An 18,526-nucleotide genomic window follows, 5' to 3' on the forward strand; every position below is an offset into this window, starting at 1 on the left:
ATTTAATCTTCTTTTTCCGACTGACTGGGTCAGAACACAAAAATGTAAATTTCAGTTTGATATTATCAGCTACATTGCCACACCTGATTAGCTGTACTTTCCACCACCTTATCATGATTTGAATCATTTCCACTTGACGATAAAATGCCAACAATTCAGTTAAAAATATCTTAGATCTATCGCTTGTGTTGTCTGCAATTAATACTGCTATTTAAATAAATTAAGACTGCCTCCTCCACATAAATATCAGTGACTTATTGCCTATGTTTTTCCTCTTACCTCTCCCACCATTTGTAACAGGTGTCCCTTTGGAAAGTAGTTCCTTTAGAGACGGAGATGACTTTTTAGGTTTTTAACAGGGGTTTTTATGAAATCTTCAATTTACACACGCACAGCTGTGACTGAGTGATGACTAATATGCAGTATTTTAAGTATTAATTTGTCTGTCATGGGTTAAGATGAATCACTATTTGTTGAAACACATTTGTTCTAGGAGCTTGTTTTATTAATTGCTAAGAATTGTCACATGTACTTACTTTCAATACTCTTTATTGAATGAAGCAGCACAAAAATTACAAATGTTTACAGTATAATTTTACTTCAAATTGTACAAAAAGTAGGTGTACCAAAGAAAACATCTACGTGATATTAGCAAAACTACGTTCACTGTGCAAATAACAAAAAATAAGACCTAGTGTTATTGACCTTAAGTAATGTTATAGTTAAGATATGCTGACTTCCTAAAAATAAAAAATAAAATAACACTGACCAAACCTACTGTCCTTGCCTGACAGCATTTGTAGTAGTATTAATATATAAGAAATACCTGCATATTTTTCTCAAAATGAAATGGGAGAGATTCTTCTTCTTGTCAAAAATAAAACTGACCATTTCCTTTTACATGGAAGTTATTGTGAGATAAATCGCATTGCATTTCCCACCTCAAGCTCCGTTTCACAACAAGGGGAAATTGCATTTGTGGCAAATGGCCTTAAAAAGACAAAACAGACACATGACATTATGAAACACTGCTGAAAGACCAACATGAGTGGTGGAGTAGTAGTGAAAAGTGTGTCATGAACAATTCAACCTTACACCATACACCACAAGATCTTAAGCCCTGTATTAGAAAGCAAGATACTCTATCATACATGTTCATATGTTTGACGTTTCTACCAATTGTGAATTTGAAGTGCATGTGGGCCCCCCCCCGGTGCTCTGTGCATCCTGCCTTGGAAAGGTAAAACAGGAAGCTACAGGAATCTGTATGTACACACCACAAAAAAAGCGCTTCTGGTTTTCATGGCGAGTTTGTAGTAGTTAATACTGCTAGTCTAGGCACCAAGTTAGGCTCCTTTCCCTTTGGCCCGCCACCGCTGGCCAGTGGAGCTGAAGTGAGGAGGATCATATTGAGCCAGGAACATCCGGCTCAGGATGAACTCCAGAAATCAGCTGGTGGCTGGTTCTTTCCTCTGATGCTGGAGCATGTCCGTCACACTCACTATGTCCTCCTCAGGGACCTGTAGAAGAACAAGAAGAAGAACAAGCTGTAAACTCATTAATGTTTACTTACACTTGTAGGCGGCATTTAATTAATAACCATTTTTTGTGATTGTGCTACAAAGAACTGTTTTGTGCTAGGGCTGAATGTGATTTTTTCCAATTAAAAAAAAAATAAAAATAAAAAATAAGTAAATAAAAAAATCTCAACTCACTCAACGTCACTTTGTCTGCTTTCAAATAAATTCAGTAGTTCCCATGATATTAGTGACAATAATTGGAATTTCCCTTTTCAAAGATTCGGTGATTAAGACTGAAATGTGAGCGAGACAGTGACCTCCCATCATCCTATACGCACAAGCTCTAGTGACAGAGCTGTGTTCTGTTCCATGGTAGGAAATGTCTATTTCTGTTATTGCGACTTTCCAAATGAGAGTTTTGCTTTCTGTTCCACCCCCTTTACAGCCAAATTATATTACTAGTATCTGAAAAGCTACTATTGAAAATAAGATTTATTGTATACTTACAAACTTTTCAAAATGCACATAATGCAGTTGCACAGAAAAGGAAAACCTACAAGTGGAAATCACCGACGTCACAGCTATTTTAATCTTGGAATTTGCTAATATTAGACCATTGCGGTTTAAAGTAACCACGAACGTGTTGACTTCTGGTAAATACAAAAATCACTGACAAAGCACTATGACTAAGACATTTTGATGGCTATGAAAACAACATGCATACATACTGATTCAAACATAACATTAATTAACAGTTGCCTAAAAGTGAGTGTAAGAGCAGGTGAATACATGAGGGCTATTAAAAGATAAATGGCAAACTTCACCTTTATTCAGGCTCCATTCTGTTCACATTTGGTGATTAGGTTGGTAAAAAAAACAAACAAAAAAAACAAAACAAACCCAAATATCTCAGATTAAAAGGCTGTATGGATAAAATTTGGACATACATTTGCCCCAGACCATCACACTACCACTACCATATTTTTCCATTGGCATGATGTTGTTTTTATTAAATGCTCTGTTAGTTTTGCAACAGATGTAACGGGATGCACATCATCTAAAATGTTTAAGTTTTGCCTTTGTGTTTTTGGTCAGCAGAGGCTTTTACCTTGGAGCTCTCTCATGGATGCCACGTTTGGCCCTCCTCTTTCTTACTGTTGAATCATTAACACTGACTTGTTAACTAAGTCAAGTGAGGCCTGCAGTTGTGGGCCCTCCACTCTGTTTCAAGATTTCGCCATTTGTGGATAACGGCTCTCTCAGTGGATCGCTGAAGTCCCCAAGCCTGACAAATGGGTTTGTAACACTACCCAGACTGACACGTCAATTACTTTGTTGTCATCTGTCCTTGCATTTATTTAGATTGCGACAGAATGTGCTCCTTTTTGAGATCTTTTAGCAAGTGGCTTTGTAAGACAGATTCTATTCAAGTTATTTCTTGATTCAGCAGGTCTGGCCGTTATCAGGCCTGGGTGTGGCAAGTCTAATTTAACTCAAACCAAAATATGTGGTTCATCATCAATCATAATTTCTAAACTGCATCAGGAAGTGGGTGAATACTTTTTCACTTGTAGATGCATATAAATTATTAATCAAACCTGTTGATACAGGACGGAAATTTGATTACTCTGATTCCACAGAGACAGGCGTCCTTTGATAAGTTTCTGGGTAACAGTAAAAAAAAAAAAAACCAACAACAAATGAACCAGATAAAATGTGTCTTGGTAATTCCCAAGATAGTAGAGGTGGCACAAGCTGCTGACTAAGGTGACAGACACTGATTAATTCAATATAACCACACTACATCAGCGAAGTATTGGTATGATATAACCTTCAACATAACCTATCTCTGGCAGCTCCCAATAGCACTGCACGTACAGTATATCCACAGTTTCTTAAATTAAAAAGATAGAAGAAGAAAGTAAAATGCCTTGTTTCTGGGATTTTTATCCAATTTTATTTCTAAAGACATGGTTTGCATAATACCCTAACAAAGGAACAAGACTGTTTTTCCTTATTTTAAAACTAATAGAATTCAACTTCTCCATTACATAATTCTATGATTTTTTTTCTTCTATTCTCATGGAGTGTGAATGCAATAGCACTATAATGTCAGAGAACAGCACTGTAATGAACAACTCTCACAAACATGACAACATTTGAAAACTACAGTTGAACTTGTTCATGTTAAGCTCCACGATATTATAGGCTACATACACATCAGTACAATAGAATTCTGCCTTTGAGGAAGAGAAAAAGACATCATCAACACAGAAAGTTAATGCAACTCTGGACGGGAACAAATGTTGTGACACTGCAGAAGCTTATCGAAATGATGCCACTGTGAATGCATGCTGTAATCAAAGCTAAAGGTGGTCCAACAAAATATTAGAGTGATATTATATGTGGTTGATAATTCAGTTTATATCTACTACTTGATTATTTTTTTTACCACTTATCAGGACTATGTAACATTTTTCACATAGACATCTTATGTCAGAGCAAAATGATTTGTCATCACCTGATTTATTATTCATCTTTCGTAAACCCCATAGGAATGCTGTTTAGTTTGATAGTTTGTCTCCATCTCCCACATGTGGTGGAGACACCACAGCCAAAACCATGTGAGCTAAATTTAATACATGATTTTTAAAATATCAAGTTACGTATTGAGATTTAAGCTTTGAGCTCCATGAGCAGTGGTGCTGGAACTAATGACGCAGAGATGTTAAGACTCACCAGAGCATGGTCGAAACTGAAGGTGCTTATGTAATAGGCAGAAATGTCGCTGTCAGCAAGAGGCTGAGATATTTGAGCAACTATCCCACATTCATCTAGAAAAAACATAGAGTGCAGAAAACAGTAGTTATTAAGACAAATGTTAAATCTTTCACTTCATGACAGCATAAAGTTGATTTTGCAAATGTTGCCTGCTTGTATGCGTGTTAGTTTGAAAATGATCCAGCATGCAATTGAAATTTCCTGTTTAATTTAGAATGTGTAAGCAAACACAAAATGTAATGTAATGACATTAATCATAAATTACAAAAGAACAATAACCTTTAAGACACATAGAGACATATCTCTGATTGAGGCTAAGAGGGAAAATACAGTACTGTAGGTCGGACATGTTTCTCTTTCTCATACTGTGTGGATGACTGACACTTTTTTTCCACAAAGTAATATGCTAAAATGTATTTCTTTAAAAACACGTGGCCTTACCAAAGCCAAGCGGTTGGCCCCCTATACGAACCATTCTCCACAGCTCACCAGATGAGCTGGTGAAGAGGAGGTCGGCAGGAAACCTACAACACAAACATCATGAACTAAGATTTTTATCCTTTAACTTGATTCAACTTTTCCCTTTTTACTTTCTGTTCCATCATTTCACACACACACACACACACACACACACACACACACACACACACACACACACACACACAGCCAATATAGACAAAATATTAGCATCTTTGTTTCCTTCTCTCTCTTTCACATTGAGTCCTATTGTTATAAAGTTACCAAATATTGTGTCCAACACACAGACGAAGCCTGCATTTCAGTTGTGACCAGATCCAGGAGTCTTTGTATAACTATGTTGTATAACTAGTTCAGTCTGAAAATGACTAAGCATGACCATTACTCATTTGAACAGATTTGCTTCCATTTTACTGATAACAAATTTCACCTCACTAACACACACTTGGTCCCTGGCTCAATGTCTCTTGGTTTATCTTCAAAACGAAACCGTTTTTCAACAACATACAGTACATCACTTTTACATTACTCTACTTTCAGAAGCATCCAACTCAACTGATAAGTCCTGTTAAGTTCAGAACTGTTAGGTTCAGAAACTAAATATCAGTTCACCATCTTTCTTAATCCAAAAGAGATCTTACTCGTCTTGCTAATTGTGGAAACAAAACTTAAGAGTGCTCACCGTCTCTGAGCATCTGTGTCCATCACCAGTGAGATGTAGCCGTCGATGAGGGAGAAAGAGAAAAACTTGACACAGTCCTCGCTGGAAGACGACTGTGCGTCTTCTTTAGGACTAGAAAGGAAGGAATAAATTCAGCAGAAAGACAAAGCTGGTCACTTATTGCAATACAAAAATATTTTTATGACACATTAGGTCACTCATACATCGGTAAAACGTGATTCCTAAACACACCAGTTGTTATACTTAAAGAATCATGGAATTGCAATATTTTGGATTATATACTGAATGTACAGTGTGATTAATGTGCTTAAAATATGTAAATTCTCCCAGTGACGCAATTTATTTTATTTTATCCTAACTTTTTAATTTCCTGCCTCACAGGGACTGTAAAATAAAAAACTGTTTAGCTTATAATAGAATGGAAAAAAACAATAAGAAAAGGACAGGACAAGGACCCTCTTTGCTAACAATATATGGGTTTGAGAAGTTTCCAATAATTATGTGTGACAATATCGGTCATAATCAGCATAGAAAGATCTCAAGCCACCCAGCTGGTGTCTATTTAGCATCATGTGCTGCCACCTTGTGGTTTAGACGGGTACCGAAGATGCATCTCACCTGCTGGAATAGAAAAGGACGTCAATAAGTGTGGTGGCGATGGACGGCAGTGTGTCTGGGTCTAGAGACATAACACAGAACTGGTTCTTGGGGATCAGCACTGGGTGAACTGTATGCTGGATGGCTGAAAGAACAAGAACAAGGACAGTAGTTTCAAAACTACAGCTTTTTGAGATTACACAGATGATTCAAAACTATATTTTTATTCCTTCTCTTTCTTTTGTTTAACATATTCTATATTTTGAAGTGGGTCAAATGCCCTAATGTCATCTCCCTCAGTCTTTGATGTAAAGACATGAAAAAGGATGGACACAGTTTTCAGCATGTTCGGCTCCCATCGTACAGCTTGTTCTGTTCTTCATAGTGACGTGAAAATAACTTCCTGTAAAGCTTACAGTAATTGTTCTGACTAATATAACTAATGCGTACCTAGTCTGTTCGCATTGTGTCACTATAAAACATCCCATACTGTCATGTTTGTCTGAGTCAAACATAGCTTTGTTAAGTAGGTGTTTTCAAACAGCAGGTTCCTATTGCTATAAATACACATTTCATCTAACGCTTTACTGTCGCACAGGGTTGATCATGTTAGAAAAAGCTGGGCAGCAGCAATTAAACACCTACAGTTAACATTGTTACTGTAGGTGTGCTAACATTTATGAGTACTGAATTACACTCACATTACATTCAGGTGCTACAGCAGCCGAACAAAGGTCAAACATCAGTAAAACTAACAATATAATAAAATAAAAAGTATTTCATATTAATGTAATGATGTATAAAAAATGCATTTACAGTATTATCATTATTTAATTGAAGGATATCAGCTTATATGTGCTGTAGACGAGTCTGTAACATGATTTCAGTGTTTGGTGTAAGCTTACTAATATTTAATCCATGTAACAATATTTCTGCACCTACGTCTCCGATTGTGTTTTAAGCTCTACAAAAACACAGACCAACAATGTGCTGGGTGAGTCATTAAACCTGATGGTGGTGCTAGAGGCTTTTTGAGACGAGCTCGATCAATACGAGAGAGATGAGTGCACGCGGGACCTCTACCTTCTTTGCCGTTCTTCTGGAGGCCGTTGGAGACATCCTGACATTGCACAGGGACCGACTCTCCTCCAACTTCCTTGTATATGTTGAACTCCTCCTCCAGAGTGCTGATGACTACAGACAGGTCGTTCTCTCTCACCTACACAACATAGATGTGCAGATGTGGTGTTGATCAACCAGTCGTACAATTCCAGCATAGTCTATGTTTTAGAGATCAACATCATCTCACTCTAAGGGAGTCGCTGAGCTCAACTAGCATGTTGACCATCAATTTAGTTGCTGACACAAACATCTGTCTAGGTATTATGTATTTTTGCCCATCTGACACTTCCACCTGTAATACATTAACTAACTTTTCAGGGCCGTCAGCTCTGCCAGGAATTAATCCCGAGCTGCAAAAGTGGTGAGTGGCCAAAAAGCAGATAATGTGGCTTCTGTTGTCTGGCAGAGCTCAGTGTGTGAAAGGCCTCATTATGAGATAAGGGTTCACAAAGCCTTGAAGTCTAAAAACAGCTTTAAACGTCTTCACATTATACAAAAATGAAAAGCTTTAGAATGCTGCTTCCAACTAAAGATACTTGTGTGTTAGCTGCTTAGACTGGAGCGGAGCAAAAGCTTAAAAAGACTAAAGTAGATGTGACTCACCAGGATAAAGTCAGTCTGGTAAGTGGAGAGCATGAAAACAGAGACGTGCTGCTGGGCCAGAGGGGCGATGACCGACTTGGCAATCTTGGTCACACCGACAGCCTGCGAGCTGCTTGAGGCGTTGCCGTTGGAGACCACATTGAGCGGCAGCCAGATGGAGCTCTCTACCTGGAGATGCTCAGACGGTTGGAGCTCTGAGTGGGGTCAGAAAGAGAAAAGTTGGTGAGTGAACCTGTGATATACACATGCTAACATATTACAGAGGACATGCCCAGTTTGAAAAGTCGGGGCTGTGATATCTTCCAACAGTCAAAACGTGAAAATCACATTGTAGTAGTGAAGTGTGGGGAAAAAAAGAGGACATGTAGCAGCCAGAGAAGATCTGATAACACATGCTGCAGAAAAAAATAGAGCGCAGTTGGAATCTGACTCACAATAAGGACTATTTGCTTTTTGCTGCATTTTTTTAAGCCGTCCCCTGCAGTGTGGTCAAAGTGTAGAATTGACTACATGTGATAAACACAAATTGAACTTAAAAGCACAGAGGTTACTGGGTGGATTTATACCACGTCATCACTGAATGATAACAGAATTTATTATACCCTAAAGAACGAACTATTTATAGAAAGTAAATAAATAGAATTCCCATGAGGGGGTTTGTTCGTTCTGCACGTGCAAAATATCCCAAATTGTGTGTGTGACACAACATGAAACTGGTAAACACAAGAGGACGGCACAATACTTTACAGGAGTAATGTATTTCAACAAATTAACAATGCACATGTTGCTAATATCAGCTTCACAAAGCAAAATCATTTTATTCATGTACAAAAAAAAGCACATGCTAAACTGCACAAGTGAAGAGGGACAACAGTCACAAGACAAAACCACAAGCTCGTCTTTCAGGGGTTGTGAGGTTGCCAACACTTCTGTAGTGCTTCAGTTACTTCAAAGCAAAAAGCTCTTTGTAAGAGTTCAAGTGTTTATCATCTGTACCTCATCACAACGTTATGTTACCAGTGATGCATGTTTATGTTCATAAATGTGTAAACTCTGAGGCATCTTTAGGTAACTGCTTCCTGTTGTTTGCTGCTCAATGTAACGTACACACTTCCTCTCCCCCTCTCTTCCTCTGCCATCTAGACCTGAAACACCCCTGCTATTTATACCGCCAGGCTACACAAGTAAAACATATGCTGAGGCCAGGCCTATGCCATCTATGCCGTCACAACATGCTTGGCGATAAAGAGTGACCCGATACTGATGCCTTATTGCACTCAAATGGGCGATCCCTCAGATGTGGCTTTAAGAAGTCTCTAAGCAACATGGAGAAGCAGGATACTTCACTTTTCGCCCCAAATTAGAGCAGAGTGGAAACTGGCAGCTACCTGGGAAACAGGTGTCCATCCAGGGACTAAGCAAAATGGAGATGATAAATGTTCTTTTGAAGTTTTGGGAACCTTCAAAGAAGGCAGAAAACTTTATTGGTTAGTGTTTCATTAATATTCAGCTAACGTAAAACTAAATGGCATCTAGCTCCTGCAGTGAATACTCATTTTTCTTTACTCCCCTTCAAAGGGCCACTGTTCTGGTTGGCATTAATTTGTCACAGGCGGCCCCCGGTGGCTTCGCTACACCAGCTTTCACCTCTTAAAATAGCACAGAGAAGGAGAGCAAAGACGACAGAGTGAAACAGAGCGCCGGGAGGCAATAAATCCACATCTGGATAAAAACACTGGACAAAAATGGGAGAATGTGGACTGGATGGGGTCTTTACAAGTACTTAGAAAGTTATGTTGTTTAATGTGTGCCGAGAGTGCAGTCAGACAAAGACAGGAGAACATATTGAAAACATAGACGAACATGGTTAGAGGCTTTAAAATGAACAAATATTTTAATAACTCTTCAGGCTAACCCTTATCTCTGATAATTGTTAGATAAACAAAAACAATTCCAAACATAGAGACAGATACACGTAAGTGACTTTAAGACCAGAGTGAATTCTTAAGAAGTCAAAATTTGCTTAATTTTGTTATTTTGCCTAAAAACAGCACTGAGAACCAACCATCAGAAAACAAGGGAAGGAAACAATGTCCAACATCTGCGACGGTCTGATTTTAAATATTTGATAAATAAGTCACTGGTTAACCAACGGAAAATTGGCAGCACACCCAAAAAGGTTCTTTGGTTCTTTTATGCACCGACTTGCACAATAGCTACAGTAGTAGTAGTGTTTGCATGTCAGTCAAAATGCTCTCAAGTCCAAAGATTTATTTAATCTGTCTTTTTAACCACAAGTATAGCTAGAACTTCATATGTCAAACAGTTCCTTCTGTAAAGCTGCACTTGATGCACACACCAACCTCTTATATAAAATGTATGTGAAGCTTTATACCAAAGGGATGAGGAAGGCAAAGGGACAAACAACAGTGAGCTCCGCCTTGTGTGGACATAACTCTCATTCACCGATTCTTTTTTTTTTAATAGTTTTCCACCTGTGAAAAATACTTGACAACAGAAGCTGGAAGCATCTCCACCTTGTTTTTAAGAGGACACATGCCCTTTGCTCTACTGCTACTTCATTTAACCTCAAAACACTCAATTGTAGATAGTATCTTGTAGAGCATAGTTTTTCCTACATTATATGGTTGCCTACACCCGTCCAAGCCCATGAGGTCTGTGGGGGGAACAAGGAAGGAAGGAAGTAACATTGCAGTGGTAAAACAACAGAGTCCTACTGTATGCTGCAGACCAGCTCAAGTTAGAACTATATTTTGAATATGCAGCATGCGCATACTGACAAAAGTGACATAATGTGTCTGGTTTCTGGGAGTGTGTGTTGGATTCTAGATGAGTTACTCAGAGCTGATTGCATATGATGACGAGAAAACAAAAACTAGGTTCTGAAAAACATTTCACTTTGTGTTTGCACAAAGAGAGCTCCAGTCATTTAGCACAGCACTTTAGCTACAGTTTAAAAAACTCAGACAGCAAAGCGAGATTTCCTGACTGATCATTTCCATAATGCAAATTCACAGAATTTTTTTTCCTGCCTGCCTGTTTGTCTTTCCAAACTCCACGCTTGATTTGTAACACAGACCTCACCCAACCCATAGTGAGATAATGATGACAACATCACTAGATGATATGTTTTTACAAATAAAAGCAGCTCAAGAAATGATTCAGGATCATTTTCACACACTGATTAGTACTCTCAATAACTAGTGAATTAATCTCAAAGAATGCTGCTTAGAGTCTCCTAATTTAAATTTTACCTAAATCAGCAAATGTAGTCCAATTTCTGTTAATACAATATGTTAAAGCAAACTGATATCTTGCATGTGTGATGCATGTGTGTTGTCAGTATATTGTGTACAGTTTGGTACCAAAGACGCACGTTCACAGTGGTATTTTACCTTTGAATCCTTCTTGATCAAGGACGACTGTGTAGTTTTCTGGCGTCTCCGTCAAACTGAAAAACTTACATCTGAAACAGAGGGGGTGGTGTAGGTGGGGGGTGCACAGATGGAGAAAGTTGAAGAAAATATGCAGGCAGATCGAGAGGGGGGGCAGGGGGAGAAAGGGAGTGGAAGAACAGTGTTATTCAATTTCAACGAACAAAAGGAGGTTCAGATTTTCATAATAACAGCTATCAGGAATCGTGCTTCTCCAAATGTTCGAGGGTTCAGGGCTGGCCGTCACTGAATTATCACAGACTGAAGCTCAACATTATCCCAGCGTTACTCCTTTGTCTACAGCTAATGGTGGGTAAACCACCAAACTGGGGCACTGCTTCAATGCCAATGGCAGCATTCAATTCGAGGACAACACCACTCCAAATCGGATGAAGCGTGTTTTAGGATTCACAGGATTTTATGCATCTGCTGTGAAATCGTTTAAAACACAGCTGACTGGGACGTCTCTGCACCAGAAGAAGTGAGGTCTACAGTTTGTGGGCTTCAAATCATCGTCTTTTCCACAGTCTTTGGGTTTTACTTTTGTAGCCTTCTTGTTCTAAAAAAAAAAAAAAAAAGCAGTCACCTGGGTTAAATATTTGAAAAGACAGTGCAGCTTTGCTACCTGATAGCCCACTGGGGTTCAACATTAATAAAGAAAAGGCCAGATGGTATAAAGTTTTTATTTTGAAACCTTTAAATTCTCTGATTACAGTTTATAATACTTTTCCCCTTCTAGTATATGCATCTTCATCAGGCATGGGGCCAAAAGCATTTGCTTTCAAAGGCTGTTGCTCTGTCCGACACCAGCATTCAGTTCTACTGAGTGTTGCCTTTGTGAAATGTTCAAAAAGGGCAGCAGGAGAGTGAGAGGAAAAAGAAAGAGTTTTAAAAAAGTCAGCAGGCCGATGTGATTTAGTATGGGCTCAGAAAAGAACTGGGCAGTCAAACACATTTTTCTTGCGTTAGCTTTTGAGGCCAATAAACTTCAAAACAAGTGTTATGGATGGAAGAAATCTCTTTTTGGAAGCTCAACAGCAAGAAACAAAAAGACTGAGACAGAAGTGAGGCGATGTGGAAGGTGAACTGGAGGCAGATAGAGCTGAAGCTGGACTTGAGTCGCAAACGTGTTCTTTAATAAAGCTTTAAACATACCTGTGAAAAGTCAGCAACAATTTTCAAAGGAGCAATTTAAGAAATACTGAAATTCTGTTAAAAGTGTCTTACAGAAAAGCTGAAGGTAAAGAATACGTCACACGTTATCCGTCACCGGAATGTATGAGTCAGTGTCACCTCCGTTTCTCAAGAGGTGTAGAGTCTGCACCTATGTGGTGCCTGCACTGTAGATGGGGTGCAGACTTCAGGCAGAAGCATAGTTCAAACTTAAGCAGCTTAAATGCCTTCACCTTTGCTTTACAGATACATTTTAAATTCATTGAGAAGATATGGTGCCAATTGGGACCAAGCTCTGATATGCATCTCCAACAAGAAGAAAACAACATAAACCTTGAGTATAGAACAATTAAATATTGTTTAAAAATCATTCAACTTTGTGATTTAGAGACAGATAAAGTTAGTGTTAGTCTGTTATGTTTATCATTATGCAAGTTGCATTATTTTTTCACCAAGATCTCGTATTGATGATGGGAGAGTCGATTGAAGATTCTCAGTGAGGTTAAGGTCTGGACTCTGTGGTGGCCATTCAGTATATTCAGGTATTCAGCTGACCTCATTCTTTGGTCACATAACGTTGCTGAAACTAGACCTGATCCAGTGCAGCAACCACAGATCATAGCACTGCCCCATGCATTATGGCTTGAGGCTTGAAGAGAAAGAAAGCCTTTTGCCCTTGTTACTGAGTTCGTAAGAGAAGAGAAGCTATAATCTATTTCTACATGTATCCCCTCTCTTTGTTTTTTATATATCTCCAAAAAGGAAGTGCTACATATTCCTGTTTTCTTGAAACATCTCACTGGAGACACACCTTCCTGTTCCTCTGCTTATCAGTCAGCGGAGGCTGTTGCGTTAGGAGCCCGAGTGAGATCACCAAACTCCTTACTCTGCAAAAAGTAATCCCTGCCGCGAGATGGGACAATCACGCCACAGAGAGTTACAAAGAGAGGGAGGGAGAGAGAGAACACTGTAATACTAGCTATGAGCTGTGCTAGCAAGCTCAGCCAGCCCATTGTGTTATAATACCCCCCATTTCCTGTTGACCCTTCACCTTTCCTTGCTTGCAGTTTCCTGTAGGTAGTGTATGCCAAGCATCTATCCTTTAAGCGAGAATGATCCGAGTGTGGATCTTTATCACGTTCTTGTTGAGAGGAGGGCTCTTAAATTACACCTGCAAAGCAGCCAAACCTCAGCAACACATCAGCAGTGTGCTGTCAAGCAACCTGAGGGAAACCCATCTGTGAGGCAACTGAGCGCGTTTGGTTTCCTGTTTGTGAAGTAGAGATAAGACATTAAAAAGCCTCAACTGAGCGTCATTACAAAATCCTAACAAGCATGATGGGAAATGAATTTACCTTTCGCTCCATCTACTGTATACCATTTAATCTTTTTCATCCATTTACATTGTACTGAAAATGACACTTGCCTGCCTACGTTTCCCCTGGAATGGCTTCAGCATCTTCTTCTTCTTACTGGGGTCACGACCTTTCTACACAGCTTAGTATTCTGCACATTTGATTTTATATAATATCTTTATGACAGGGCATCTGAAAGTTACAGTGAGTGATCAACAGGCCGACAAAGCTAATTGCTTTACTCTCCCTACTCTCCACCTGTCCTCTACCATTCAGGGGGACGTCTTCAGATGTCCGTCCTTCTCCCACAGCTCCTCTCAGACGGGTGCACAATTTGATGTAAAGCTGTGTTTCTCTGCTATTCAGAACCATAACTGTCAATTTTACTGTCGTTTCTACCAAAAGAAGAAGTTAGTAAAGCTGTTTGTTCCATTCTTGTCAATTATTTTATAGCTGGTTCCAGTAATCTATATTTAATGCTTTAGATAACGCCTGATAAGAACAGTTTGACCAGCTTCTGTTCAAATTTACTTGCTCTGTGTTTTCACATTCAGACCTTATCGCTCTTCTGTCTCCACTTCCCTTCATTCACACTTTTCAATGTAAATCAACTCAAAAATCAGATCAGTGTTAATTTTAACAGGTTAATTTCTGTGGAGCTCATTTCAAATTAAACTAAAAAGCAACAATATAATAAACTGAACAATTCAAAAACTATGTAGATTCCTTTTCACTAATTTAAGGCCTCATATTAAACTACTTCATTTGTTCTCCTTCATTTGACAGGCGACTATCTTTGATTAACATGTTTCCTTTTCTGCTCCATGACGGCGACTGCTGCAGTGTACACTGTGCAAGCCTCAGCGAAAAGGGTGCATTTGTTTTAAGTTTCATGCAGCACGAGTGGGTGAAATATTAATAGTCTGTGTTAACAGGATATGACAGTCCTCAACATATGAAAGTACAAACAGACAAAAGACAAATAGAGCCCAAAGTAAATGTGGTTGAAAGCAAAGAGGTCCCGCTTAAAGTGCCCATATTATGCTTAGTCCACTTTTTTAATTTTGGTGACTCTAGGGTCCTTTTATTTTGCATTTTCTGATTTTGTAGAAACCAGAGTGGTTAATTCAAAGTTTGCACTTGAAAGGACGTATTGTCCAGTCTCAGGGACCCAATCCCTGCTCAGCCTTGGTTCAAACCCTGCCCATGACAACTGAGTGCGAACACTCGCAGTCCGACATTAGTTTTCCCGGCTGCAGCAGATTTACTCTGAAAACAGCAAAACAGTGGCAACAGAACAAAGCACGGACACTGCTCACCTTTTGGATTTATAGACAAACTCAAAAGTCTCTCTTCTTCCACCCTCCTCTCAGGATCTGAACAATCTGCATGTTTTTGTTTTTGATGGAGAGATCCAGTATATGTGCGTGCATGTTAACTTCCAACCAGTTTGTGGATGCTGGATAAATTTTAGGACTAAAGCTGTTACCATCACCGAGTGTTTGGTCTCATTTTACTTTGCTATCCTGCTGCACGTAGCCACATTAGCTGCACAGTAATACTGACCAGCTAATGTTGCTAAATTTAGCTTCATTTAGACTCCGAAGCAGAAGAAGCAGGTGCAAAACAGGTTGAAGAGGGTCTGTCCATTTTCACATTTTCATTTGACAGTTTGTCAACATGAGTGTACTTGCACATTTTGCTTAATTTGAAGATACATCTTTGGGCTGTGGGAACCAGCACTAGTTACCTCTTACTGTCTTCATACAGACATGTCCATACAGCACTCTGCAACAGTGACACATACAGAGTGCTGTTGTGATCAATGATGCTAATAAGTTTTAAAGCAAACTGGAACATGAAGAGGAGAAAGAAAATGTCCAAAAGAGACAAGAAAGCAACAGGTAGCGAGGAAGCAGTCGAGTGGGGAAGATGAAAACCAAGCAGCAAAAGAGTCTGGACTTTGATCGAGCTGTACACAACAGTGGGTGGTAATGCTGTTGGTGGTGGGGTGTCTGCGATTGATGCTCCAGCTGAGGAAACATGATAAGAGCAGAGCGAACCGATGTTGTTCAAGTGTGCGGGGAGAGCCTTGAGCTATCTCAGCACCATCGGCAGAAGTCGACCAGGCTGTCCGTTACATTTCCAGCTTCCTACAAACTGTCGTGAAGCGTTCTCGCTGGATGTTTTTCTCAGATCATCGAGGAAGGTTTCCTTTTTCGTTTTTAAACTGAAATTCCTGCTCGTCATTAGAGGGTGGGGGACGTGGGTGAGAGGCCCAAGGACTACAGATGACTGAAGCAGACAAGTGGAAAAGTCCCCATTGGGTTTCTGGCTCAGTTCAAGTATTGTTCAAACCCAAGCTCTTGTTAGTAAGCTGCCAAAAAGAAAGGAGGACTGCCTGGAGTCTCCAGGGTTACACCAAGACTTGTATGTTAGGATCTGATTATTTACACACACACACACACACACACACACACACACACACACACACACACACACACACTATAATATAATAATATAACAATCTAAGAATACTTGCAAGTCTATGATCAATAACTAGGTGTTTAACAGAATGTAATATTATTGTACACGACTGATGCAGAAATGCATTTCCGAGAGAACACTATCCACATAATCTGTAACCTATAGCCTCATATACAGTATACTGTACATGATCTAAACTTAAACAAATGTCTCCATATTATAGGGGATTAACCGGTACTGTTCCTCTTAGACAGGACAAAGTACTAAATTCATCTGCTGCACCACAGATGTCCCAGTGGATATCTACCTTGTGGTTTATCTCGTTACAATTTGGGCTAAGTTTGGATTCTTCAAGCAGTTGCCTCACGAAAGTTCAGCTCCAAACTGTTTTCAAATCACTTCATGCGAGGAGCTGTTCTCTAATGAATAGCAGGGGCCTGAAACGGGGCAACACAACTAAAGCGAACTGCCGCATTCAGCTATGTTTCTGCTACACAATTGTTTCGAGCTTTGCTTTGCTATGAACTAAACCGTCCTCCGCCACTCCCCACTGTACATTACCAAGAGTTTGATCAAAGGGAAAAAAATAAATACAAAGAAACAACTCCTGCTGCAGTAACAGAACAGGAAAAACAAGGCAAAACACATGCACACCAGCAAGACAACATAACTTTAAAGCATGCAAAAACAACACGCTGGAAAACAAACAAGGCTGCTGCCCATGGAGGTGCGGTCTGTTTTTATTCTAGTACATTCTAGATTAGTTTTCCCAAAACACTGAACACTTCACACAACTGTCTGTAAATCAGGACATCTGAACAATCCAACATGGACCTGTTAGTCTGTATCTGTAAAATACTGATGCAATTACAGTTTGTGTGTGCGTCAGAGCGACTAGTTATTCACCCAGTATAGATGTTTATAAGGTGGTGCAAGTCAGTGGTGAAACTGGTCTGGTATGGACATGTTAAAACTTACTGTGTTGCCCAATATCCAGAGACAAGCTGATGGAGGTGGCTAATCGTTAACATGTGTGAGGTGAGTTGATATATAGAAATAAATTAGATTTAAAATCTAATGTCATGATGTCACTTAACAACACAGACAAAATGTCTTCCAAAATCTCAAACCCACTCATGTGGTACCTTGTTACATGGCATGGTTATTTGAGGGTTGCTCTGTTGCTGATCCTCAAGGACAGTGTGTTATCTGGACCTCAGACATCCCAGAGAACAAGTGAGAAACACATTTGTGTGAACCTTCTTTGTTAACATGACATGAGAGCTGCTGCTGAGCCACCGCTTGTCCTTGATCACACGCAGCTTGACAGCAGATGCTGAACTCTCCTGCTGGCCCTGGACTATGTGGGACAGCCAGAGAAATCAGCAATTACATAACAATAGGAGGATATCCAGGGCTTTACTAACACCTGGTACTAATGCCAGCGTGAACTCTGGACAACTTGGTAACTGGATGGTGGTTTTTGGGTAAAGGAGGTCAAGGGTCAAGTCTGTGTTGGAGAAACAGGATCCAATCAAAATCCTATGTAAGGAGCATTTGAAGGCTCATGCTTGCAGTTTATGGGTTTACAAAATAAATTAAGAGGAGTATGCACAGAATTATCAATAAACATTATGAACCTAGTTCGGCCACAATGGGTGCTATTATGTTTTCACCTTAATAAACACTGCTTAAGGAAGACTGATGTAGTTTTCACAATATCTGACACAATCGACTGAAATTCCCTGCAGCTACACACGCTGCAGCTGATCGTGCACGGAGGCAGAGCAGGACATGCACAGGCAAATCACCCAGCACTGGGTCGTCCACACGGATCATACATCCGAGCTGGGTCACTGGACTGAGTCACACCGGGGACAAAAATAAAGTCAATTAGTTGTCTTACCGTGTCCTGTTCCGCAGAAAAATCAGTTTGATGAGGGGGTGTGTGAAATTCGCCAGACCATTCTTGGCTATGCTGGTGACCCGTAGCCTGTGGTCCAGTATGTGCAAGTCCATGTTGTCGGTTGCGAGCGGTGCATACGGCGGAGAACGCCTCGCCAGCTGGATATATCATCCAAGCGATAAATATAGGTCGTGGTGATGAGTATTACCGACGAGTGAAGCCACCACGTCCCGCAGCGCTCGGATCAGCAGCCGAAAAACATCCGACGTAACTCGACTCCGTCTATTCAAATAGGAGGGCGGGCCCCGCGCACGCCACGCCCCCCGCTCTTAAAGCTACAGGCGCCTCATTAGGAAGGCGACGCACAA

At 39.9% G+C, this 18,526-nt stretch overlaps 1 protein-coding gene across 1 annotated transcript; it reads right to left on the reverse strand.

The window, feature by feature from the left end:
* Window positions 1-532: 532 nt before the first annotated feature.
* Window positions 533-18,428, reverse strand: castor1 (cytosolic arginine sensor for mTORC1 subunit 1). Its single transcript, XM_026343200.1, has 9 exons — window positions 18,159-18,428; window positions 11,199-11,269; window positions 7,783-7,976; window positions 7,141-7,276; window positions 6,079-6,202; window positions 5,461-5,571; window positions 4,743-4,825; window positions 4,260-4,354; window positions 533-1,520 (listed from the first exon to the last, which is right to left on the reverse strand). The coding sequence occupies exons 1-9, from the start codon at window positions 18,269-18,271 to the stop codon at window positions 1,449-1,451; spliced, it is 999 nt and encodes a 332-aa protein (XP_026198985.1). The 5' UTR covers window positions 18,272-18,428; the 3' UTR covers window positions 533-1,448.
* Between the last annotated feature and the right edge of the window lie 98 nt (window positions 18,429-18,526).

Source organism: Anabas testudineus, chromosome 9 (genome assembly GCF_900324465.2).
Source record: "Anabas testudineus chromosome 9, fAnaTes1.2, whole genome shotgun sequence".
Lineage (NCBI taxonomy): Eukaryota > Metazoa > Chordata > Actinopteri > Anabantiformes > Anabantidae > Anabas > Anabas testudineus.